Genomic DNA, 26,643 nt, shown 5'->3' on the forward strand with positions numbered 1-26,643 from the left:
GCAACAGAGAGAAAATTTGGCAGCTGAGTTTTGACACAGCTTACTCCAATGGCAATATCAACACAGCACAGTCCCTGAAAAGCATTCTGCTAAGCAGAGCTTATTCCACTGCCCTGGAAATTATTAGCAGGGATTTTAAAGAGTTCGTGGAAAATGGAACTAAAGGATAAATGTATTGGGGCCAGCATTATGGCACAGCAGGTTAAGCCATTACTGGCAATGCTGGCATCCCATATCAAAGTGCTCAGCATCTAATCCAGCTTCCTGCTAATGTACCTAGAAGGGCAGCAGAGGATGGCCCAAGCGCCTGGACCCCTGCCACCCATGTGGGAGACCCAGATGGAGTTCCTGGCTCCTGGCTTCAGACTGGCCCAGCCCTGGCTATTGTGGCCATTTGGGCAGTGAACCAGCAGATGGTTCTCTCTGATTCTACCTGTCACATAATAAATAGATAAATGAGAATATTTTTAAAAGATGTTTATTTTGATACCAAAATTTACTTAATCCCTGCATGATTTTTTTCATAACATACATATTCCACAAACTTTTTGAAGACCTCTCATATACACAGATTTCAACATATTTTTGTACCAAAATAATCTTTTTTAATCAGAAAAAAAACATTTTGTGAGGCAGAGTAACAGAGAAAGAGAGTGAGAACTAAAGGATAGCCATCTCCCATCCACTAGTTCACTCCTCAAATGTCTGGAAGCTGGGAAATGGGAACAAAATTGAGGTCTACCTCATGTATGGCAGGGACTCAGCTACTTGAGGCATCACTGCTGTCTGCAGTGGGCTCAACATCTCGTCTTCCAGATTTCAGACTAGCAGGTACTGTCTCCCAGTGTTCTATCTGGGACAGCCACACGCTCGCTCACTCTCTCTCTTTTAAAGATTTATTTATTTGAGAGGCAGAGTTACAGAGAGAGGGAGAGAGAAGTCTTTCATCTGCTGGTTCCCTCCCCAAAGAGCTGGGCTGATCTGAAGCCAGGAGCCAGATCTCCCACATGGGTGCAGGGACCCAAGGACCTGGGCCATCTTCTGCTGCTTTCCCAGGCCATAGCAGAGAACTGGATCAGAAGTAGAGCAGCCGCAACTTGAACCTTTGCCCATATGGGATACTGGCGCGCAGGCAGCAGCTTTACCTGCTACACCTCGGCGCCGACCCCCAGCAACACTCTAAGGCTTTCTCCCATCCACAAAGGTAGACTTCATTCTCCATCTCTCTGTTTGGTTTTATCCAGTGGCTGTAAATAAAGCGGCTCTCTGAGGGATGAAACCCTGACTATAGCATTTGCTGATTTCCATGGTCTAAATACTCCCACCTTTGCCAATTTGAAGTTGTTAGCAACTGGTTGGCTAATTTCCCAAATGTCTAACCACCCAGTCTCAGACCTAGTCCTTACCAGCTCCAGCAGACAACTCCAGGATTTTTTTTTTTTTTGACAGGCAGAGTGGACAGTGAGAGAGAGAGAGAGAGACAGAGAGAAAGGTCTTCCTTTGCCGTTGGTTCACCCTCCAATGGCCGCCGCGGCTGGCGCGCTGCGGCCGGCGCACCACGCTGATCCAATGGCAGGAGCCAGGAGCCAGGTGCTTTTCCTGGTCTCCCATGGGGTGCAGGGCCCAAGCACCTGGGCCATCCTCCACTGCACTCCCTGGCCACAGCAGAGAGCTGGCCTGGAAGAGGGGCAACCAGGACAGAATCCGGCGCCCCAACCGGGACTAGAACCCGGTGTGCCGGCGCCGCTAGGCGGAGGATTAGCCTAGTGAGCCGCGGCACTGGCCCAACTCCAGGATATTTAATAGACAAACTGATCCATATGCTTTTCATCCAGCTTCCACTGGACGTTCGCTCACTCATTCAGCATTCATGCATTCTGCAAATAGCTATCAAATGCTGTATGAGTATTAATTTTCTGTTGCTTTTGCAACACATTAAGCCAAGCTTAGCAGTTTAAAACAACACTCATTTATTACTTCACAGTTCTGTAAGTAAGAAATCCAGCATGGATTGGCTGGATTCTCTGCTCAGGGTCTCACCAGGCTTAAATCAAGATATCATCAGGGCTGCGGTTCTCATTGGGTACTCAAGGCTCTTTTCCAAGCTCACTGGTTGGTGGAATAATTCATTTCCTTCTCATGCTGTCCTAGAAACAAAGCCAAGAATTTTCCTGCTTCCAATTTCTCTGACTTCACCTCTGCCACTCATCTACCTGCTTTTGCCTTCCTCTTCTGTTATTATCCCCTCCCCCCCCCCCGGAAGGCAGAGAGAGAGAGAGAGAGAGAGTGAGAGAGAGAGAGAGAGAAAGGAAGGAAGGAAGGAAAGTAGGGAGGGAGGGAGAGAGGGAGGAAGGAAGGAAGAGCTCCCATCTATTGGTTCACTCCCCAAATGCCTGTAACAGCTGGGACTGGGTCAGGCCAGAGCCAGAAACCCATAGCTCAATCTGGATCTCCCATACGGGTGTTAGGAACCCAACCAAGTACTTGGAACATCATGTGTCACCTCCCAGGGTATGCATTAACAGGAATGCCAGAATTGGAAATGAACCCAAGCTCTCCAATAAGGGACCCAGGCAACCGAGTGGCATCAACTGCTGTACCAATTCCTGCCTCATTCTCCCAGCTTTAAAGCCAGTAGTCTTATTATACCCACAGTTTCCTTTTTGCCATGGGGCACAACTTATTCATGGGTATAACACCGACGGGCAAAGGGGAGGACAGAATTTTGCCTACCACAGTATCTACTCTGTACCAAGCACTTGGGAAATTTGTGCTTGATATTTGGAAAACCTCATGGACAAAACAGAAAAAAAAAAATTGCCCTGACTTCATAGAATTTGTGTTCTAACCCGGAATATAAAAATGCATAAGGCTTTCAGCCACGTAAATCCCTTTGTAGTTCATATGTCTTTTGGTTGGGTGTTAATTGAATTCCTCTCCTTTTCCTAACCAGGGAGGCCCAAGAATTTGTGGAGAAATATGAAGGAGCCTTGGGAAAAGGGAAAGGCAAGAGACTCTACGCCTGCAGGATGCTGATGGCTAAGGTATGCAGTGCAGAGGTAGCAACCCTGTGGGAGAGGCCTGTTTAGCTTCAGAATATGGGGCATCCCAAGTGCCTGCTGAGACTCACCATTTGCACCCAGCTATCCCCAGAATCCTGAGAACAAAGGAAGGGAGGGAGGAAGGAAGGAAGGGAGGGGAGAATAGAATTCATTCCAATTCACCCAAGAATGAAAATCAACTGTCTCCTGCCTTTTCTCTGTATGTATGTACCTGTCAGGGCTCTGATGTATCTGAGACTCATTTCTTCTCTAATGAATAAATTCACAAAATGACTGATGTGGCCGGTGCCGTGGCTCAATAGGCTAATCCTCCACCTAGCAGCGCCAGCACACCGGGTTCTAGTCCCGGTCGGGGCGCCGGATTCTTTCTCAGTTGCCCCTCTTCCAGGCCAGCTCTCTGCTGTGGCCCGGGAGTGCAGTGGAGGATGGCCCAAGTGCTTGGGCCCTGCACCCCATGGGAGACCAGGAGAAGCACCTGGCTCCTGCCTTCGGATCAGCGCAGTGCGCCGGCCGCAGCACGTGGGCCACGGCAGCCATTGGAGGGCGAACCAATGGTAAAGGAAGACCTTTCTCTCTGTCTCTCTCACTGTCCACTCTGCCTGTCCAAAAAAAAAAAAAAAAAAAAAAAAGTAAAAAAAACAAAACAAAACAAAATGACTGATGTTAAAACCACCAGGATCTTATTTTCCCAAACCCAAATGAGGATGTGTGGCTTTGATGAAGATCCCACAAGGCTATGGCGATCAAGATTGTGTGGGTGACAAACAGTCATGAGGAGGACAATCTGCTTTGTGGAGTTACGTCATAAGCTGGGCTTCTGATTTAGGCTGAGGATATTTCTGAATGGCTGTTTAATAGAGGACTTACTGAAGGCTTACGCTTTGCAGTATTGAAGTACCCACTGACTCAAAAACTATTCTTTTTCAGGGCTTTTATTTCAAACTATCATCTGGTGTCATCATTCAGCTCATCTGGTGCCCAATCATCCTAGTTTTCTCTATATACATTTGTTTTTCAAAAATGCCTTGGCTTTGTCTTGCCAATTTTCATATGCACTTTTAAAAATATTTATTCAGGGGCCAGTGCTGTGGCATAGCGGGTAAAGCCACCGCCTGCAGCACCGGCATCCCACATGGGCACCAGTTTGAGTCTCAGCTGCTCCACTTCTATCCAGCTCTCTGATATGGCCTGGGAAAGCAGAAGAAGATGGCCTAACTTCTTAGGCCCCTGCACCAGCGCGGGAGACTCAGAAGAAAAAGTTCCTGACTCCTGGCTTCAGATTGGCACAGCTACAGCCATTGTGGCCATCTGGGGAGTGAACCAGCAGATGGAAAAACCTTTCTCTCTACCTCCGCCTTCTGTAACTCTGCCTTTCAAATAAATAAAGAAATCTTTTTTTTTTTTTTTTTTTTTTTTTTTTTTTTTTTTACAGGCAGAGTTAGACAGTGAGAGAGAGAGACAGAGAGAAAGGTCTTCCTTTTTCCTTTGGTTCACCCTCCAATGGCCGCCATGGCCAGCGCTCTGTGGCCGACACATCGTGCTGATGCGAAGCCAGGAGCCAGGTGCTTCTCCTGGTCTCCCATGTGGGTGCAGGGCCCAAGGACTTGGGCCATCCTCCACTGCACTCCAGAGCCATAGCAGAGAGCTGGCCTGGAAGAGGGCAACCGGGACAGAATCCGGCGCCCCGACCAGGATTAGATCCCAGTGTGCCGGCGCCGCAAGGCAGAGGATTAGCTTATTGAGCCATGGTGCTGGCAAGAAATCTTTTAAAAAAATAAAATTAAGGGGCCAGTGCTGTGACACAGTGGGTTAAAGCCCTGGCCTGAAGTGCTGGCATCCCATATGGGCGCCGGTTCTAGTCCCGGCTGCCCTTCCAATCTAGCTGTCTGCTATGGCCTGGGATAGCAGTGGAGGTTGGCCTCAGTCCTTGGGCCCCTGCACCTTCATGGGAGACCCAGAAGAAGCTCCTGGCTCCTGGCTCCTGGCTTCGGATCGGCGCAGCTCCAGTTGTTGCGGCCATCTGGGAAGTGAACCAGCAGATGGAAGATCTCTCTCTGTCTTTGCCTCTCTCTGTTAACTCTGTATTTCAAATAAATAAAATAAATCTTTAAAATTAAATTAAATTAAAATATTTATTTGTTTGAAAGGCAGAGATATATATAGAGAGAAAGGGAAGGAGTAGGAGATGGGGAGAAAAGGGGGAGGAAGGGGAAGAGAGAGAGAGAGAGAGATCTTTCATCTGCTGGTTCACTCCCCAAATGGCTGCAATGATCAGGGCTGGGCCAAGCAGAAGCCAGGAGCCAGGAGCTTCTCCCATATCTCCCACATGGGTGGCAGGGACCCAAATGACTTGAGCCATCTTCAACCTTCCTAGGCTCATTAGCAGGGAACTGGCTCAGAGGTAGAACAACTGGGACTTGGACCCACGCCCATATGGGATGCTGGCACCGCAAGAGGTGTCTTAACTTTCTACACCACAGTACCAGCCACTTTCATATGCATCTTTTTAAAAGATTTATTTGGGGCCGGCGCCATGGCTCACTTGGTTGGTCCTCCACCTGTGGTGCCGGCGTCCCATATGGGTGCCGGGTTCTAGTCCCCATGCTCCTCTTCCAGTCCAGCTCTCTGCTGTGGCCTGGGAAGGCAGTGGAGGATGGCCCAGGTGCTTGGGCCCCTGCACCTGCATGGAGGCTTGGGGGAGGCACCTGGCTCCTGGCTTCGGATTGCCGTGGTTCCAACCGTGGTGGCTGATTGATTGATTGATTGATTGATTTAAAAGGTAGAGTTACAGAGAGGCAGAGAGAGATCTTCCATCTGCTGGTTCACTCCCCAAATGGCCACAGTGGCTGGAGCCTGGCCAATCTGAAGAGCCGGGAGCTTCTTCCCGGTCTTCTGCACAGATGCAGGGGCCCAAAGACTTGAGCCATCTTCCACTGCTTTCCCGGCTGTGGCAGAGAGCTGGATATGAAGTGGAGTAGCCAGGTCTTGAACCTGCGCCCATATGGGATGCTAGTACTGCTGGCAGCGGCTTTACCCACTATGCCACAGCACCAGCCCCCTCATATGCATTTTTTTTTTTTTGACAGGCAGAGTGGATAGTGAGAGAGAGAGAGAGAGAGAGAGAGAGAAAGGTCTTCCTTTTGCCGTTGGTTCACCCTCCAATGGCCGCCGCGGCCGACGCACCACGCTGATCCGAAGGCAGGAGCCAGGTGCTTCTCCTGGTCTCCCATGGGGTGCAGGGCCCAAGCACTTGGACCATCCTCCACTGCTTTCCCGGGCCACAGCAGAGAGCTGGCCTGGAAGAGGGGCAACCGGGACAGAATCCGGCGCCCCGACCCAGACTAGAACCCGGTGTGCTGGCGCTGCTAGGTGGAGGATTAGCCTAGTGAGCCGCGGCACCAGCTCATATGCATTTTTGAAACCATTTTGTCAAGTTCTAATGTAGCCTATTGAGATTTTAATTGGAATTTTTAAATCCTTTAGTTCATTTTGGAGAACTCCTGTTGATCTGTTTAGTCTTCACAAATGAATACTGCATATTACTCAAGTTATATTTCACATTCTTCAGCATGGTTAGTCATTTTCTTCATCTTTGCCATGTTCTAAGTTTATTTCCATGTAGATTATTTTCTACGTGCTTTTATGAATGGGGTAATTTCCCATTAATTTAATAACTACTTATTGGGGGTATATAGAAAAGCTTCAAATTTGTGTAACTTTGCATCTGGTTGCCTTATTGTACTCCTAATTCTAATCATTTTCATCGGATTATTTATATAAAGATGATTCTTGAGGGGTTCTTCTAAATGTGATAACAACTTCAGTGCCTGAGCTTCTCCCCGGCCTCTCTGCGTCAGCCCAGCTCCAGGCTGGCACTTCCCAGTCGCAGACCCTGCAGCCTTCAGGAGCTGTCAGGTGGTTGCCCAGGGAGAGGCGCAGCCTCCAGGAGCCTCACTTGGCACTGTTCATTACCCCTGCGCTCCCCAGCCTTGCAAGCCTATATGTTATTCTGATTTTATCAGCACCCTGACAGCAGGTCCATTTCTCAGTGGAAGACTCACATGAATAAAGTTTATGAGACTGATACATAAAACCAGGTATGGCATTATTAATTTACAGGGAGAAATTACCAGTGCAAGAACCAGGAAATTCAAAGTCTACCTGTCGATTAGTTTGGACAGTCAAGTTAGTTACCTAGGAAGTCAAGCCATCATCCTATGTCCCAGCTATTTATTACAGTGAAAGTCACCATCAGAGACACCAAAATACTCACCCTGGGTGGTCAGTAAACTCCCATTGGAAGCCAAATCAGCCAAAGACTGTTGTTGAGCATGGAATCAGAAATAAGGAGAGAAAAGACACATCCAGTGTCGTCTGCCATCCCCTTCATCCCCCCAGGCTTAAGGGCTTAGGAGCCCCTCTTCTGCTTTGTATCTGTGACCATTTCCTTTTAATCATAGATGGTTTCCTTCTTCCTGCAGTAACTGCTCAATCAGGATATAGTCAAAACCACAGTGGAAAATCAGGCATAGAAGCCAATCTGATTCTTCCCATAAATTTTTCCTTTTTATCCTTTAGTGAATGTACAAAGGAAAATCTAATTTTCTTTATGAATATGTTCTTAGGAGACCTTTTAATAATACAAAGCGTTCTTAGGATCTGCTCTCTCCTACCTCATAACCTGCTGTCTGGGTGAGAAAGAGAGATTTTCCATCAACTGGTTTACTCCCTAAATGGCTGCAATAACCCAGGCTGCAAAAGGAACCATGTGTTCCATTCAGGTCCCCCATGTGGGTAGCAAGGCTCCAGCATTTGAGCCATCATCTTTTGCTTTCCCAGGTACAATTGCAGGGAGCTGGATCAGAAGTGGGGAAGCCGGGATTCAAACCCATGCTGTGATGTGGGATGCTGGTGTCACAAGTGGTAGCTTAACCCACGATGCTACAACACCAGCCCTTATTAGCTGTTTTTTTTTTTTTTTTCAATTCCAAGTGGATTTATTTCCAGGCGGTAAGGGTGGTGAAGAGCAGTCCCTTGGGGAGTTGACAAAGCAACATGATACCATCAGACAGACAGCTGCTTGGGTTTCTGGCTGATATAGACTGGGTGTCAGAGCATGAAATGGAATACCTGCGTGCCAGACCATGAGAAGGGATAAAACACCTTCCTAACTCCTTTCAAGGTTGTCGCTTCTCTGGGAGAAGAATGGGAAACCATAGATCAAGATCTCTTACCACTTCCACCAGCCTGACATTTTAGCAACAACTCCTATCAGATTTAGGCATTTGGCTGTCTGACAAGTGTTGTGAGATTTCTTTCATCCAAAAATTGTAAACAATTTCTGAGTTCATTTATATATTTTCCAAACCTGAGATTTTTATCAGCAATGTAGTCAAAAGCAAAGTATTGATATTGCCCTGGATTCTCTCACTCCACACCTGACTTTGGAAAAGCCAAGACTTGAGCATGCACCTCTGGCAGCCTGGGATCAAAGATTACAGAAGATGGGGACCCCAAGAGTGCAGTGTCACTCACATGTCCACCTCACATCAAGATCATCAACACGTTCTTCCAGCCTCCCTGCTCTGTGCTCCCCGTCAGCATGTTAATAACTGAGAGCTTCACCTGTTTTATTTCAGAAATGGGTCAAGTTCAAGAGAGACTTTGATAATTTTAAGATGCAATGTATTCCTTGGGAGATGAAAATCAAGGACATTGAAAGTGAGTATTTCCATACCATTGCCTTTTGATTGGTTTTCTGAAGCATTTTCCAAGGGCCAGGGCTGTGTTCTTGACTTTCTGGTTAGACTATTTCATAGGTCCTGTTGTATTAGAAAAGAAGAATGGGTTTGGACTTGTGAGACCAAGTTCTGAGTTCTGCATCCGCACATTGTGGTCGTGGGCAGTTGGGCAGGGAAGTTACCCTTGCAGGTTATTCTATCTGCAGGAGAAAGAAGGGAGATCAGGCTGTTTGCTCCACAGACGGATGTGAAAACTGAATCCAGCACACACAGGGCTCAACAACATCTGTTCTCTCCTCCTACAGTGCTTAACCCACCCACTTCTCCTCTGCAGGTCACTTTGGTTCTTCAGTGGCATCATATTTCATCTTTCTCCGGTGGATGTATGGAGTCAACCTCGTCCTTTTTGGCTTAATCTTTGGTCTCGTCATAATCCCAGAGGTAAAACAAGAGCTTTCTGTATCTCTGGGTAACGTCAAGGCTTATCATGACCACTGTCTTCATTTATATTAACCAAAGCTCCATTGTACAAAAGAGTCAGTCATTCATTTTAAATTTAATTGCTCAGATAGATCAGTACAAAGAATGGAACCAAAATTCTTATGTTTCTGAATCAAGAGATGAACCCTACATTTCATTTTACCTTAAGATCAATGAAGAATAACTATCTCAGTGAGTTTTTATTTTTTTTTAAGTTTTTATTAATTTATTTGAAAGGAAGAGTAACGGGGTGGGGGGAAAGAGACAGATTGATCTTCCATCTTCTAGTTCACTCTCCAAATGACAATGCCATGGCTGGGCTTGGTCCAGGCCAAAGCCAGAATCCTGGAAATCTGGGTTCTCCCACATGGGTAACAGGGCCCAGGTACTTGGACCATCCTTCTCTGCCCTCCTAGGCACACATGCCAGGAGCTGGATCAGAAGTGGAGCGGATGGGACTCAAAATGGTACTCTGACATGGGATGCCAGCCTCATAGGTAGAGATGTAACCTGCTATGCCACAACATCAACCCAAAATTTTTTTTTTTTTGACAGGCAGAGACAGACAGAGAGAAAGGTCTTCCTTTTGCCGTTGGTTCACCCTCCAATGGCCGCCACGGCCGGCACGCTGCGGCCGGTGCACCGCACTGATCCGATGGCAGGAGCCAGGTGCTTATCCTGGTCTCCCATGGGGTGCAGGACCCAAGCACTTGGGCCATCCTCCACTGCACTCCCTGGCCACAGCAGAGAGATGGCCTGGAAGAGGAGCAACCAGGACAGAATCCGGCACCCCGACCAGGACTAGAACCCGGTGTGCCGGCGCCGCTAGGCGGAGGATTAGCTATTGAGCCGCAGCGCCGGCCCAACCCAAATTTTTTTAGAGAATGGTGAAATATATTATGTTGTAGTTTATCATCAATAAAAACCTAGCATTTGAGTTATTACTCCTAGCTATTTCTCTCATCTTGTTGTAGATGTAGGTAGATCCTTGCCTACAGATGACTAATTGAGAGACAAAAAAGGGGATAAGTGACATCTGCAAATCTCACAGTAAATTTGAGCTGAATTAAGACCCTAGGTCCCCAAGTATTGCCCTGTGTTCTTTTCCAGTGGCACATTGGTCCACTAGGCCATGAGCACTGCAAGTGCCACAGTCCTGTTGAATTGTTTGGTGCTGGTGCTAGGTATACCACAGATCTACTTCAACAGCTTTCAACGTAAACAGTATGTGTGCTTTAGTATTTTCTTCCCTCCAGACTTATCCACTGGTTCCATGAAGACTTACTGATCCTTATCTTATTATAAATGATTCTGTGAGCATATTGGAGGCAACTCTATCTGCAGGCAAATGCTTGACTTTTCTGCACATCCATTTTTCAGAAAATGAATAACCTTCCACATAATGTGAATTAAAGCAGATTAGTTGGAAGAGGTTGACAGCACATTATAATATTGCTTTTTAACAAAGAAATGTTACATTATTTATAAAACCATTGAATTCTTTTCTATATTACCTAAGGAGTGTACTGACAGATCTGTCATTAATTTACCCTTCTAGCCCTTTATATTCACACATGGAGATCAAGGTTATGAGTCCACTTAGCTCTGCTTATATTTTAACCAATATCACCATCCAACCCAGGAGTTAGGATTTTCATACTTCTGGCAAGTATATGCAAATGCTCTTGCACCCACTCTGGTTCTCCCCAGGGGATAAATATTGTTAGGAGATAACTAGAAATGTCATTTCTTTTCTCTGTAATGAGACAAATGTGAAAAGTTTTCCCAGCACTCACGGGGAAAATTGACCTTTCCAGAGCTCTTGGCTCTCTCTTGGGAGTTTTAAAATTCCAAATGGATTTATTCACTTCCGAGAGAAGAAAGGCTATTTAAATGTGAAGGGCCTATGAGACATCATAGGCTTATGGGCCTGTGAGACCCATACAGTGGTCCAAAAGGCACTCAATAGAGAAATAAATAGTTTTAAGGACATTGAGTGTTTTAAATGAACCATTAACTTTGTGAAAATTACATAAATGTTTACAACTTATAAATATCTCATATTGAGGAGACATTTATTTGAAACAAGGAAAACTTAGTGACTGGTGCATTCCAGTGAAGCCACCAGGACCTAACCATCCATGCAACAGCACCTCTATTTTGATTGGAGTGGTGGTGGGGAGGGGCTTTGCTGAATTGAAGGCCCTGGGGTGGGAGGCCCCAGGGGGACCACCAGTGGAGAGGGACAGAGGTAAAGATTTGTAGGAGCCTGTTGTAGCAGCTTGCTCCTAGATCAGGGTAGCATCAGTGGGAGTGGGTTATAAGTGATGAATTAGAAGTAGCATGAGGCCGGCGCGCCCGGTTCAATAGGCTAATCCTCCGCCTGTGGCGCCTGGTCAGGGCGCCGGATTCTATCCTGGTTGCTCCTCTTCCAGTACAGCTCTCTCTGCTATGGCCTGGGAGTGCAGTGGAGGATGGCCCAAGTCATCCCACCTGCATGGGAGACCAGAAGCACCTGGCTCCTGGCAGCGGCCATTGTGGGGTGAACCAGTGGAAAAAGGAAGACCTTTCTCTCTGTCTCTCTCTCACTGTCCACTGGAAATTAGACACATGAGAATCAGATTCACTGCAGATAGAATGGAGAGAGTACCTAGTCTGTCAGAGACAAATAACTTTAGGACCCAGAGGTTTTGAGTGTAAGCCAGTGATCACACACCCCCATGTCTCAGGGACAGTGAATCAGAAGGTCAAGGAATAAGACTGCAGAAGTGTTCAAATGTTAAGCGACCTGAGCAGAATTTCTTCTCATAGTCATTTTCCATTGACCACAAACACTTGATATCACTGGAATTAAACAACCCCCAGCACACCAGCAAGAAATGCTAGAATGCGTCTTGTTCAGCTTTAATGGCAATTACCTTTCAAACCCAGGGTGCCTACTGGATCCCTGGGGAACTCTCAGTTATACTGCAGGAACTGGCTGGCAAGGCCCTACCAGCTGACAAGTTCGTGTATTTCACTTTTCAGCACAGGCTGCATGTGAAAATCACCTGGGGAGCTTAAAAAATTACCAGGCTCAAGGCTCACACCCCCACCCCACCAGAACCCATCAACTGAATTTGAATCACTGAGGGTGTAGCCTTTGCACTCCTATTTTAAAAGCTCCTGTAGTAAGCAGCCTTACAAGGTGCCTCCTGTGCGCCACCTCCTGGTGTTCAGGCGCTGGTATTAAGAACAGGCTAGACCCAGTGACTAGCTTTTATTTTTTTTTAAAGATTTATTTATTTATTTGAAAGTCAGAGTTACACAGAGAGAAGAGGCAGAGAGAGAGAGAAGTCTTCCATCCACTGGTTCACTCCCCAATTGGCTGCAACAGCTGGAGCTGCGCTGATCCGAAGCCAGGATCCAGGAGCTTCTTCCGGGTCTCCAATGTGGGTGCAGGGGCCCAAGGACTTGGGCCATCTTCTACTGCTTTCCCAGGAAGAGAGCTGGATTGGAAGTGGAGCAGCCAGGACTCGAACCAGCACCCATGAGGGATGCCGGAACTGCAGGCAGCGGCCTGACCCACTATGCCACAGCCCCAGTGACTAGATTTTTTTTAAATTTTTTTTTATTTGAAAGGCAGACTTACAGAGAGGCAGAGAAAGAGAGGTCTTCCATCTGCTTGTTCACTCCCCAGATGGCTGCAACAGCCGGAGCCAGGCCGATCCACAGCCAAGAGCCAAGAACAACCTCTGGGTTTCCCATGTGGGTACAGGGGCCCAAGGACCTGGGCCATTTTCTACTGCTTTCCCAGGCCACAGCAGAGAGCTGGACTGGAAGTGGAGCAGCCAGGACGCAAACCAGCACCCACATGGGATGCCAGCACTGCAGCAGTAGCCTCACCCACTGCACCACAGCGCCGGCCCCAGTGACTAGCTTTTAACAAACAGAATATAACCAAAATGATGGGCTGTCATTCACATGGCTAGGCTATAAAAGCCTGTGGCTTCCATCTGCTGGCATTCTTTTTTGATTCCCCTCTTAGCTTTGATGAAGCAGCCTGGAGAGGATTCCCTGGCAAGGAACTGAGTGACCATTGGGAATATGATGATAAATCACTCTGATTATCTTGCCTTTCCTAATTTAATTACATGAGCTCTTTTTTTTTTTTTTTTTTTGAAAGATTTATTTACTTGAAAGGTGGAGTTACAGAGAGGGAGAGGCAGAAACAGACAGATTAAGAGAGAGAGAGTGAGAGAGAGAGAGAGATCTTCCATCCGCTGGTTTACTCCCCAAATGGCTGCAATGGCTGAAGTGGGGCCAGTCCAAAGCCAGGAGCCAGGAGCTTCTTCTGGGTCTCCCACGTGGGTTCAGGGGCTCAAGGACTTGGGCCATCTTCTACTGTTTTCTTAGGCCATAGCAGAGAGCTGGATTGGAAGCAGAGCAGCCGGGACTCAAACCAGGCCCATATGTGATGCTGGCACTGGAGGTAGTGGCTTTACTCACTGTGCCACAGCACTGGCCCCACCATTAAATTTAACTTTTTACCTCTTTCCTCAGCCCTTTGGTCCAAAATCTCTGCACACTTTCATAATCCCTTGGCTCTCCTATCTAAAACCAGCAAATGACTCCTGGAAGACAGCAATCCACAGTCCCTTGTCCCCTGGGTGATTGCCACACAAGTCAGCCTTGTCCACTTTCTGGTTGTTCTCAGTGAGACAATGTGCAAAGCAACTTACTTTGTCTTTGCCAGCAGCATTGGTTTTAGAAGTAAAACCTGGGGGCTGGCCCTGTGGCGCAGTGGGTTAAAGCCCCAGCTTGAGGCGCCACAACCCATATAGGCACCAGTTCTAGTCCTGGCTGCTCCTCCTCCATTCCAACTCTCTGCTGTGGCCTAGGAAAGCAGTAGAAGATGGGCCCCTGCACCCACATGGGAGACCTGGAAGAAGCTCCTGGCTCCTAACTTTGTATCGGCTCAGCGCTGGCTGTTATGGCCATTTAGGGAGTGAACCAGTGGATGGAAGATCTCGCTCTCTCTCTTTATCTCTACCTCTCTCTATAATTCTGTCTTTCAAATAAGTAAAAAAAAATAAATCTTTTAAAAAATAAATAAATAAAATAAAAGTAAAATCTGGAAACGACCCCAAATGTCTATGAATGTGTGAACGCATTGTAACACGTTCGGATCATCAAGTATTACATAGCATGAGTGCTTAGTCATCATCAGAGGATCTCAAAAGGGCCACGTTTGAAAAGCAGTTCACGGGAGAATGCTTATGCGTGATTCCATTTATATAAAGATTCCAAAGAGGCAAAACTAAACAATAGCTGAAAAAGATAAAAGGAAAAGCATGATTTTCATAAACGCACCACGTCTTAGCTGCATGCTAGGGCAGAAGAGGGGTGAGGTTCTGGAGGGTCTTCCCTTGCCCAGGTGGTTATCAAGGCCTGGTGAGCTTCAGTTTCTTAAGCTGGACCGTGAATACAGTGTTTTCATTAATGATCAACTGTGCATATATGTCACATATATATATATGTATGTATATATGCTATTTTATATACAACATATTTCCCACTAAGATTATAAATGAAAAATAAACAAGATATAGCAGAAAATTATCTAAAGTGATGAATCTACAATTTAAAAAAATAAAAGTAATATATTTAAATGGTGAAAAACTAAAGTCTGTGCTCCTATGGCATGACCTCAGCCTCATTGGTTTTTTTCTTTTTTTTTTAAGATGTATTTTATTTATTTGAAAGACAGAGTTACAAGTAGAGACAGAGAGAGAGGGAGAGGTCGTCCATCCTCTGGTTCACTCCCCAAATGGCCGCAACGACCGGAGCTGAGCCAATCCAAAGGCAGGAGCCAGGAGTTTCTTCCAGGTTTCCCATATAGGTGCAGGGGCCTAAGCACTTGGGGCATCTTCTGTTGCTTTCCTAGGCCATAGCAGAGAGCTGGATCAGAAAAGGAGCAACCAGAACTCGAACTGGTGCCCATATGGGATGCTGGCTCTGCAGGCTGGGGCTTTAACCTGCCGTGCCACAGCACTGGCCCCCTGCTTTTCAGCATTATTATTATTATTATTATTGGGCAGGCAGAGTGGACAGTGAGAGAGAGAGAGACAGAGAGAAAGGTTTTCCTTTTTTCCGTTGGTTCACCCCCCAACAGCCGCTGCAGCCGGTGCACAGCGCTGATCCGAAGTCAGGAGCCAGGTGCTTCTCCTGGTCTGCCATGGGGTGCAGGGCCCAAGCACTTGGGCCATCCTCCACTGCACTCCCGGGCCACAGCAGAGAGCTGGCCTGGAAGAGGGGCAACCGGGACAGAATCCGGCACCCCAACTAGGACTAGAACCCGGTGTGCCGGCGCTGCAGGCGGAGGATTAGCCTAGTGAGCCACAGTGCCGGCTTTTCAGTATTATTTTCAAATTTCTAGCTAATGCAAAAAGTCAGGAAAATTAAACATCTTACACATTTTACACAAATACAAAATTATCTAATCTTGCAAGTGATGTGTTTGTGGGCCAAAAGAATCCCAATAACTCTGCCAGAAACTACTGGAATTTAACAAAAGAGTGCATCAAGATGGCTAGAGTTAGTTAGGCTTAATGGACAAACAATGAAGGCACTTCTCTATATTTTGAATATTCAGTTTAAAGTGGAATTTAAAATATTCATAATCATAATAGCAATAAATCTACAAAATAACTGGTAGCAAATTTAGCAAACTAAAAGATTTCTATGAGATATACTATAAAATATTCCTTTATAAGACCAAATAAGGGTTCTTCCTCTCATGGAAGCCCCTTTCTGACTGCTTCGGCAGGAGGTTTCCAACTTAACTAAATCCTGCTTTTCTCTCTGCAAAAAAAAAATAAATAAATAAATAATAAAATAAATAAATAAATAAATGGAAGGACACAGTCTTGGAAAGGAGACTTATAAAAAAACTCCATTCTTCCTAAATCAGTATGGACATTTAATACAATGTCTACTTTTTTATAATTAAGGATGTGAATCAGGGTAATATATGTATGTACATAAAGGTATTAATAATGGAATTATGCACACATGAAGAACTAGAGATACTCTCATGCCCAATGGTAGGTGATTTGTTATGTAAGTTTATAGTACAGTACATCCAATTAACTAGGCACTTCAGAATCATTTTATTTTGAGAAATACCTTATGGCATAGAGAACTGGTCATGAAGTAATATAGCTAAGCAGATACATTAAGATTCTTATATATAGACTACATCAGATATAACTGAAAGGAAATATGTGAAAACCTAACAGTAATTATCTTTGGGTTTGGAAGGTAATAGGCAATTTTAAAAATACTCTTGTGTTGGGGCCAGCGCTGTGGCATGGCAGGTAAAGCTGCTGCCTGCAGTGCCGGCATCCCACATGGGTGCCACTTTGAGTCTCGGCTGCTCCACTTTCAATCCAGCTCTCTACTATGCCTGGGAAAGCAATGGAAGTTGGCCCAGGTTCTTGGGCTCCTGCACCGCATGGGAGACCCGGAAGAGGCTCCTGGCTCCTGGCTCCAGATCGACACAGCTCCAGCCGTTGTGGCCAACTGGGGAGTGAACCAGCAGATCAATGACACATACACTTTCTCTCTCTCTCGCTCGCTCTCTCTGCCTCTCCTTTCTCTGTGTAACTCAGACTTTCAAATAAACAAATAAATCTTTTAAAAAATACTCCTGTGTATTTTTTCACATTTCCTACAGTACGTGTGCATTACTTTGAAAACCAGGAACATGGTTAACGTCACTTACAGAAAATGTGCATGTCTGCCCTGAGAAGGGAAGTGCTTAAACCGGGACAGTGCATGAGCTCCGCATTTGTGTTTCCTCCGCTTACGCTTGGTCATTCTGTCCCTGCACAAGGTGCTGATGGGCGTGCCCTATGGAAGCATCCCCAGGAAGACCGTGCCTCGGGCTGAGCAGGAGAAAGCCATGGACTTCTCCGTCCTCTGGGACTTTGAGGTACCATCACTAACGTGCCAGTGCACTTCCTCTCTGAGACTGTAAGGTCAAAAGCTTGCACGGGCAGGTGTGAAATACTGCATTTCAGCATGAGGAACTCACAGCCACATCTCCACAATCTCCCCCAGCTGTCCTGCACAAGCCCCTCTCATACGTGAGCCCCCAATGAGGCTGCGGCTCATCTCACTCTGCCCTTCAGTGAAATCTCTATGGAAGGGGGTCCCACAGTATGGTTTTCTCCCCTAAGACATGAAGATCCCAAGTCTTCCTCCCCTTGAGCCCTTTCCCTAGTCTCAACATGGCGTCTCCAATGAATGTCTAAACTGCTCCTCAGATTCAGCACCCGGCCAACCAAAGCCCGCACCTCTGTCTCCCGTCTCCATTACTGGAGCTGCCAGTCGTTCCATCATCCAGGTGGTCACTTACTTCTCCCTCTGCACCATCCCCCTCCAGACAGCTGAGCCTGCCTACTAATATTTCCTGAGGGCCGGCACTGCAGCTCACTAGGCTAGTCCTCTGCCTGCGGTGCTGGCACCCCAGGTTCTAGTCCCGGTTGGGGCGCCGGTTCTGTCCTGGTTGCTCCTCTTCCAGGCCAGCTCTCTGCTGTGGCCTGGGAAGGCAGTGGAGGATGGCCCAAGTCCTTGGGCCCTGCATCCGCATGGGAGACCAGGAAGAAGCACATGGCTCCTGGCTTTGGATTGGCGCAGCGTGCCAGCTGTAGAGGCCATTTGCGGGGTGAACCAACGAAAGGGAAACCTTTCTCTCTGTTTCTCTCTCTCACTGTCTTACTCTGCTGTGGGGAGCAACTCGGACTAGACTGTTACTGGAATTAAGACTTATTCTACGCATCTGCTCTCCCACAATATGGCTCTGGGAGAGGAGGAAACAGCTTCTACTCAGCTGCCTCCAGTTCAACCAATAAACAGCAGGACCTGCTCCTGATTGGAGGAGAGCAGCGTACTCGGCGTGTGGGTAGCAGAGTTGGGATTGGTGGAAGAGAACTATAAAGGAGGAGAGAGACAACATGCACCAGGAACATCTAAAGGGAACACCTGAGCAGCCCCCAAGAGAGCCGGCCGGCGGTGTGCCGCTCCCCCGCGGAAGTGGGGAATGTGGCAGGGGGAACCGCCCTTCCACGGAGGTGGAAGGGACGGTAGCCAACCCGGGAAGAACCAGCAGCAAACCCGGGAAGGGCCGAGCAGACAAAAGAACAGCGCAGGGTCCAGTGTCGTTCCTCCGCGAAGAGGGGGAGCGACACTCTGCCTGTCCAAAAAAAAAAAAAAAATTTCCTAAATCAGCCTCCTTTCTCCATCCCTCTTACCTCTGCCTTGAATAATGCTCTCTCACTTTACCAGAACTGTTGTAAGACTCTTCTAGAAAATTCTAAAATCTGCATTCCCTCCGCTGCCAGAGTTATCTTTCTGAACTGCACATCTGAGCTGTCACTCTCCTGTCGTGGTTAGTCATTGATTCCTATCCCAAATGGAATAAAAGGCAGCGTTCCCCACCGTATTTACAAAAGAACAGTTCCAACCCCGCGACTCCCTACTTCTCCAGGCCCATGTCTGCCCAGTACCTCACACTTTAATACCCCGATATTATCCAGACTGGGGGGAGCCCCAAATGCATCACACACCTTCAGTGCCTCCCTGCCTTTGCCCATGGTCTTTTTCCTGGAACACCCTTCCCTCCTCCTGTGGGAGTGCCCACATCCCCTGCTTCTGGCTGAAGCTCCAAGGGGTTCCTACAGCTGGACCACAGGCCGTGGTACCTCCCACAATGATTCACCACTGCCACCACGCTTCATTCTCAAAGCCAAGTTTGAGACCTCTCAGAAATATATGGGCCGGTGCCACAACTCACTTGGCTAATCCTCCACCTGTGGCTCTGGCACCCCAGATTCTAGTCCCAGTTGAGGTGCTAGATTCTGTCCCAGTTGCCCCTCTTCCAGTCCAGCTCTCAGCTGTGGCCCGGGAGTTCAGTGGAGGATGGCCCAGGTGCTTGGGCCCTGCACCCACATGGGAGACCAGGAGGAAGTACCTGGCTCCTGGCTTAGGATCGGCGCAGTGTGCCGGCCGCAGTGCACCAGCCGTAGCGACCATTTAGGGGGGTGAACCAACAGAAAGGAAGACCTTTCTCTCTGTCTCTGTCTCTCTCACTATCTAAATCTGCATGTCAAAAAAATTAAAATTAAAAAAATATATATATGAAAGTGAGTTGGATTAATTTCCCAAGTTATTTGTAACAGGAGCACTCAACTAACTTGCTATTAAGAATTTCCTTAATTCTTTATTTCACGCAATGTTCCCTATTGCAGCATTTTACCTACCAAAAACAGTCTTAATTTATTCAACAATAACCCTTCCCTTTGTATTAAGCAAAGACATATAAAAAGTGCTAAAAGTCTAAGTTACTATTGTACCTTAAAAATATACTAATTACATCTAAAGCCAGTTACATTGAAAAACCAAAAATGAAATAAAATTTGAGGTTGAGTTAGATTCTGAAACTTTACTGTGTGCAGTTTTTCTTGGAAGTTTTGAAACACTGAGAAAGATCACAAGTTCCAATCTACTTAAAAAAAAAAAAAAGATTTATTTGGAAGACAGAGTTACAGTGAGACAGAGGCAGAGAGAGATCTTCCATCCACTGGTTCACTCCCCAAATGGTCACAACGGCCAGAGCTGAACCAATCAGAAGCCAGGAGCTTCTTCCAGGTCTCCCACACGGGTGCAGGGGCCCAAGGACTTGGGCCATCTTCTGCTGCTTTCCCAGGTCATAGCAGAGCCGGATCAGAAGTGGAGCAGCTGAGACTCAAACCGGTGCCCATATAGGATGTTGGCACTGCAGGCAGCTACTTTACCTGCTACGCCACAGTGCCGGCCCCTCCAGTCTACTTTAATTGTGACCCTGAGGATGGGGAAAATAACTTGAAGTTATGTGTGCATATTTGTGTGTGCATGGACACACACACAACTATCCCTGATTTCATCCCGAACGCTAGCAGCGCTGGTCCTTGCCTCTTGCATCTCCACGCACTCCATGGAGTGGGGTAATCAAGGGAATGAAGCAGGAAGGAGGAGACAGGGACAGATCCTGGAACCATGGGGGAAGGCGGAAGAACAAGAACACCCAGAACTTTCCCCTCATTAGACTCTGGTTAAAATGCTGAGAAAGGATTCTGGGAGGATAGAGTGTCTGAGATCTGTCCTCTGAGCTCACAAACCAGAGCATCTGGATTTGCCTTCCTCCAGGGCTACATCAAGTATTCGGCTCTCTTCTACGGCTACTACAATAACCAGAGGACCATCGGTTGGCTGCGGTACAGGCTGCCGATGGCTTACTTTATGGTGGGGGTCAGCGTGTTTGGCTACAGCCTGATGATTGTCATTAGATCGTAAGTATAACTGCCTCATTTACGAGCTTTGACTTTTCTTCACACAAAGAGCTCACTCCCCACTCCCCTGGCCACTGGCCACTGAATACCTGCTTAACCTTCTTGTGGGGGCAGTTAGAGAGGAAACAAGGAAACAGATACTCAAAGCAATTGTGGATTGTAACACATGGTATAAAATGCAGAAACTGGGCAATGTGGGGTATTCTTGGAAGTGGAATGAAAATTCCTTTAGATGAGGCCAAGAGCTGCCAGCCCAAGTCTGGGTGCAATGTTTTAGACACAGGAAGAGCATATGCAAAGGCCCTGAGGCAACAAATATCCTCTTGTGTTCCCCAAACTGTCCGAAGCCCAGTGTGGCTTGAGAGGGAGCAGGTTATCTGATAAGGTGAGGCTGGAGGTGTGCGAGGCCTATTCCTGTTTCTCTCCAGAGTTTGGCTTCCTTGGAAAAGCTCCTCTGGCACTCCAGCCAAACTGGCCCTACGAAGATAAAGACAGCAAACCTACCGTAAATCAATGTGTGTGGCTACAGCTAATCTCTCTGACCCAACTGCACCTGCCCCTGGGGTCAGAAATGGGCTTTCAGTGGAATGGGTCTGTGCCTCTGAGTGCATATTCTCTGAGGGACAAATTCGGCCCAGTCCTTGCATGCCCTTTTTGGGAGCCAGGAGACCCTATCCATGGTGGCTGGGCTGGGGTGGGGCACAGACTCCTGCTCCAGCCTGACCACCAGGGCCCACTCGCCCTCCAGTGAGGCCTCCAGGGTTCCTTCTCCCAGATCAGCATGTGTGGCTGTGCCCCTAGGAGAGGAGAGCTCTCTTGAAGCCTGGTTCAAACCCCTGAAAGGGCCGTGGGTAAGCCCGGCTTGGCTTCCTGCTGCATCGTCATGGGGGAAACTGCTGCTGTTCACAAGACCCTGCCCAGCACTCAGCAGTGACCAGGGGCGATACCTGGCTCCCCTGCTCTGTAACGCTAAGGGGAAAAAACCAGGATACCAGATTGGTTTCATTCTGAGCCCTCATGTTGTTACTTTTTCCTTCTTTGAAAATGTATTTATTTGAAAGACCATGAAACAGGGACAGAGATACAGAGAGAGGTACTGGCTCACTCCCCAGTGCCTATAACAGCTAGGCCTGGGCCAAGCTGAAGCCAGGAGCCAGGAATTTAATCTGCACCACCCACGTGGGTGCCAGGGACCCAACTAGTTGAGCCATCACCTGCTCCCTCCCAGGAGGTACATTAGCAGGAAGCTGGAACTGGAAGCAGAGGCAGGATTCGAACCCAGGCACACTTGGATTAGTGTGGGCATCCCAGTCAATGAATTAACGACTATACCAAACACCTGCCCACACTGTTCCCTTTTACTATCCCAGATAAGTGTAGAAATAGGCAATGCTTCCCTGGTGAATGAAAACAGCTAACTGAGTCCTTCAGAACAGAAAATCCACAAGCCAGCACACACGATAGGATTAGGGAGCATGACTGAACTCCAGAGACCAAGGACAGTAGGAGAAATTAGGAAGGTCCACGGGACTTTCATTTTGCTAAAAAAAAAAAAAAAAAAAAGGGTGTGAACAATACCCAATTGTAGTGCCAGCCACCTTAGAGTTTGTTGGGTTTTAAAACAGACAAAATACATGTCTGTGGGGAGCAACTCGGACTAGACTGTTACTGGAATTAAGACTTATTCTATGCATCTGCTCTCCCACAATATGGCTCTGGGAGAGGAGGAAACAGCTTCTACTCAGCTGCCTCCAGTTCAACCAATAAACAGCAGGACCTGCTCCTGATTGGAGTAGAGCAGCATACTCGGCATGTGGGTAGCAGAGTTGGGATTGGTGGAAGAGGACTATAAAGGAGGAGAGAGACAACATGCACCAGGAACATCTAAAAGGAACACCTGAAGGAACACCTGAGCAGCCCCCAAGAGAGCCGGCCGGCGGTGTGCCGCTCCCCCGCGGAAGTGGGGAAAGTGGCAGGGGGAACCGCCCTTCCACGGAGGTGGAAGGGTCGGTAGCCAACCCGGGAAGAACCAGCAGCAAACCCGGGGAGGGCCGAGCAGACAAAAGAACAGCGCAGGGTCCTGTGTCGTTCCTCCATGAAGAGGGGGAGCGACACATGTCCATCCAGGAAAATGGGTGTCTTAGAAGGCCGCGCTGGGATGGCCATTTGGCTTAGTTCTCTCTCTCTCTCTCTCTTTCATTTTTTTAAAATTGTTTCGGCCATTTTTTTTTTACAGAATTTAAATTTCTTCAAAAAGATACATTCCTTCATTCAGTCAATGGAATGGCTGAGCTCTTAGGGTGCTGTTTAAGACACATACACCCCACATCAGAGTTCCTGGGTTCCGTTTCTTTCTGTGGTTCCTGATTCCAGCTTCTTGCTAATGCAGACCCTAGTTGGCAGCAGTGTGGCTCACGTAATTGAGTTCCTGCCACCCACATGGGAGACCTGAACTGCCATTCCCAACTCGTGGCTTCAGCCCTAATCCCACCTCAGCTGTCATGGGCATCTGAGGGTGTGAACCAACACATGGGAGCTCGCTGTCTTTCTCTCTGCCTCTCAGACAAATAAATGAATTTCCAAAAGATGTTTCAAAAAGAAAGGGATGTTCCACTTCAAATATCTAAGCAGGCAAAAGACTGCTTCCCCTCGGAGTCTGTTAACCACAGAGATGATACACTTACTTAACAGAGCAGACATTGGGAGAATTATGTGAGTCGATATGGGTTAGTGAGATCTGAGCACAGTAACTGGTCATTGTTTGGAAAATCTGGTCATTGGTTGAAAAAGTACCTGCAAGGAGTTCTCAAACTGCATTTGCAGGTGAGCCAGGGCACAGGAATCAGGTGTGGGGTAGAAAAGGCTCCTTCTTCCCCCACGGACACCATGCTTGCAGGGGACCCCGAATTTATAGGGAAGACCCCCTGGCTGTCATCAAAGCTGTCTTGGCTCAAGTTCCTGCCTGGCTCTTCCCCTCAGTGGATACCTGCCACCTGTTCATCTTGCATGTGCCCAAGACTGGCTCAGGGCACAGTCCCCTTGAGTGACGCAGCAGAAACAGAGCAGGCGTAACGATGGTGGTGTGTGCCCTGCAGGATGGCCAGCAATTCCCAGGGGAGCACGAGCGAAGGGGAGAGTGACAACTTCACCTTCAGCTTCAAGATGTTCACCAGCTGGGACTACCTGATCGGGAATTCAGAGACAGCCGACAGCAAGTACGCCTCCATCACCACCAGCTTCAAGGTAACTGCCCGAGGCAGGTCCCAAGGGCTGGGGCGGGGGGGGGGGGTCTCCGGGTGCCCCCAGCACTTGGAGACTTCTCCCAGCTGCGGCAGAGGAAACAAATCCCCCAGGAGCATGAGCCCAGTTCTCAAGCCTTCCACAAAGGAAGCCCCTGGCTGGAGCCCACTTCTGTTTTGGAGAACCTCAGTGCCAGGGTCTGGTCCTGCCTGTTTCCTAGTGGAACTGCTTTCGGCTGGAGGAAGTAGCTGGACTGAACTGGGATGGCCATTCTCAACCTCTTTTGCAAGCCACACTACCTGAGGAGCTTTGGCAGCTTCCTGTCCCTGTCCCCACCACTCTCAGGGATTCCGATGTAATTAGTCTGGGCTGGGGTCCTGCTGTTGGTTTTTGGAAAGCTCCCCACCTAAGTAGAACACCCAGAAAGGGTGTAGGAGTAAAGGAATCTGCTGTGTGTTTCTTACGATACGCACGTGATGATCTCATTACCTTGTCTCAGAGACGCTTGAGGTGAGGTTCAGATAAAATAAATCAGTAACTAAGGTGCTGCCTGGGGCCCTGGCGTCCCACATCGAGTGCCAGATTTGAGTCCCAGCTCTGTTTCCAGTTCCAGCTTCCTGCTGATGCACGCCCTGGAGGCAGCAGGTTACGACCCAAGCTCTTGGGTCCCTGCCACCCATGTGGAGACCCAGTTTGAGTTCCAGGCTCCTGACTTTAGCCTGGCCTGGCCCTGGCTGTTGCGGGCATATGGGCATATGGGATTGAACCAGTGGATGCAAGAGATCTCTCTCACTCTCTCTCTCTCTCCTTCCAACTAAAATGAAAATAAATTATTTCTTAAAAAAGAATACCAGTAAACCAGATGGCGAGGAAATGAATGGAGGCAGAAGCCATGATACTGAGGCACTGCACATCATCATCTTCCCCCATCCCTTTAAAAACCGTGTCAAGTTCTTGGGCGGTCCATAGACTTCTCCTGAGTACTCAGGCTTTCTTTCCCTTGGGACCTAAGAGAGGTCACATTTACACCACAGCTCTGTTTTTCTGTCCCTTCCTCTCTCTTCTTGCCCAGTTCTTCTGGGGCCAGTGGCTCTGCGCATCACCAATGCCTGCACATGGCAGGGACACCCGCCAGGCAAAGGCGATTGACTACACAGGTTTCACGGCCATGGGTGGAGCAGGGAGCTGACCCAGTCCTCCTCCTCACAGCCATGGGGAGCCTATGGCCACCTGCTGACCCCCAAATTAGAAGACTCAATATTGTTCAGATTCAGTTCAGATATAACTGATCTGTAGATTTAAAGCAATCCCCTCTCAACAGTTACTGAAGTCTCCCCAGTCCTCGTGTCTGCAGGGTGGGTGCTGACCGTAACTGCCGTGTCGGTTCCGTGTTTGGGTTTAGAGAGCATTTGGTACCACATCTGGCACGTGGTGAGCATTCGATCCATCTAAGTCTTCGTTATGTGTACTAGATAACAACAAAAAATAGATTGCTTTCAAGAACGTAGTCAGCTCTTCACAGGGCACGGGTTATTACATCGCCCTCTATTTTATTTCACTTGTAGAAGTAGAAGGTAATTTTCTCAGGGACCCAACAGTGCAGCTCCTGTCAGTTCCTGGCCTGAAATTGTTCCCATCTCACTTTCACACATCAGGAATCAATCGTGGATGAGCAAGAGAGCAACAAGGAGGAAAATGTCCACCTGACAAGATTCCTCCGCGTTCTGGCCAACTTCCTCATCATCTGCTGTCTTTGTGGGAGCGGATATCTCATCTACTTTGTGGTGAAGCGATCCCAGGAGTTCTCCAAAATGCAGAACGTCAGCTGGTATGAAAGAAATGAGGTAAGAAGGATCTCTCTCATGATGGGAAGACTGAGGGTAAATACTGAAATCACTGGTTCCCATGCCATTTAGTGGAATTACTGGAAACCTGGATTATAGAATTTGGTTTAAAAAGTGAGATTATAGGCCGGAGCCGCGGCTCACTAGGCTAATCCTCTGCCTAGCGGTGCCGGCACACCGGGTTCTAGTCCCGGTTGGGGCGCCGGATTCTGTCCCGGTTGCCCCTCTTCCAGGCCAGCTCTCTGCTGTGGCCAGGGAGTGCAGTGGAGGATGGCCCAGGTGCTTGGGCCCTGCACCCCATGGGAGACCAGGAAAAGCACCTGGCTCCTGGCTCCTGCCATCGGATCAGCGCGGTGCGCCGGCCGCAGCGCACCAGCCGCGGCGGCCATTGGAGGGTGAACCAAAGGCAAAGGAAGACCTTTCTCTCTGTCTCTCTCTCTCACTGTCCACTCTGCCTGTCAAAAAAAAAAAAAAAGTGAGATTATATCACTTATCCCATAAAGTGACATTAACATCCTGAATGAAGAATCACCTATTGTTAGGCCTTCGGGCTAGCTATTATAACTAGAGAAAGCCAAATTATAATTAACATATCAATCAACCGCATAGCCAGTTGTCCTATTTTTTTTTTTTGTAATGATTTATTTTTTTGAAATGAAGAGTTACAGAGAGGCAGGGGCAGAGGAAGAGAGAAAGAGAGAGAGAGGTCTCACAGGTACAGGGGCCCAAGAACTTGGCCCATCTTCCACTTCTTTCCCAGGCCATGGCAGAGAGCTGGATCTGAAGTGGAGCAGCCAGGTCTTGAACTGGCGCCCATATGGGATGCCAGTGCTGCAGGTGACAGCTTTACCCACTAAGCCCTTAACACCAATTATTAAAAAGGCAGCCATTTCCTCAACATCTC

At 47.9% G+C, this 26,643-nt stretch overlaps 1 protein-coding gene across 2 annotated transcripts in view; it reads left to right on the forward strand.

The window, feature by feature from the left end:
- TMC2 (transmembrane channel like 2) overlaps positions 1-26,643 on the forward strand; it is a 63,257-nt gene that overhangs the window by 10,728 nt on the left and 25,886 nt on the right. For both annotated transcript variants that reach the window (XM_002710874.5, XM_051845199.3), the window contains 7 exons: positions 2,954-3,044; positions 8,702-8,783; positions 9,138-9,244; positions 17,160-17,258; positions 20,513-20,655; positions 23,751-23,898; positions 25,551-25,739. In XM_002710874.5, coding sequence (XP_002710920.3) covers positions 2,954-3,044; positions 8,702-8,783; positions 9,138-9,244; positions 17,160-17,258; positions 20,513-20,655; positions 23,751-23,898; positions 25,551-25,739 — 859 coding nt within the window. The remainder of the gene's footprint in view (positions 1-2,953; positions 3,045-8,701; positions 8,784-9,137; positions 9,245-17,159; positions 17,259-20,512; positions 20,656-23,750; positions 23,899-25,550; positions 25,740-26,643) is intronic.

Source organism: Oryctolagus cuniculus, chromosome 11 (genome assembly GCF_051225735.1).
Source record: "Oryctolagus cuniculus isolate XC-2025 breed Fujian yellow rabbit chromosome 11, ASM5122573v1, whole genome shotgun sequence".
NCBI classification, from domain to species: domain Eukaryota; kingdom Metazoa; phylum Chordata; class Mammalia; order Lagomorpha; family Leporidae; genus Oryctolagus; species Oryctolagus cuniculus.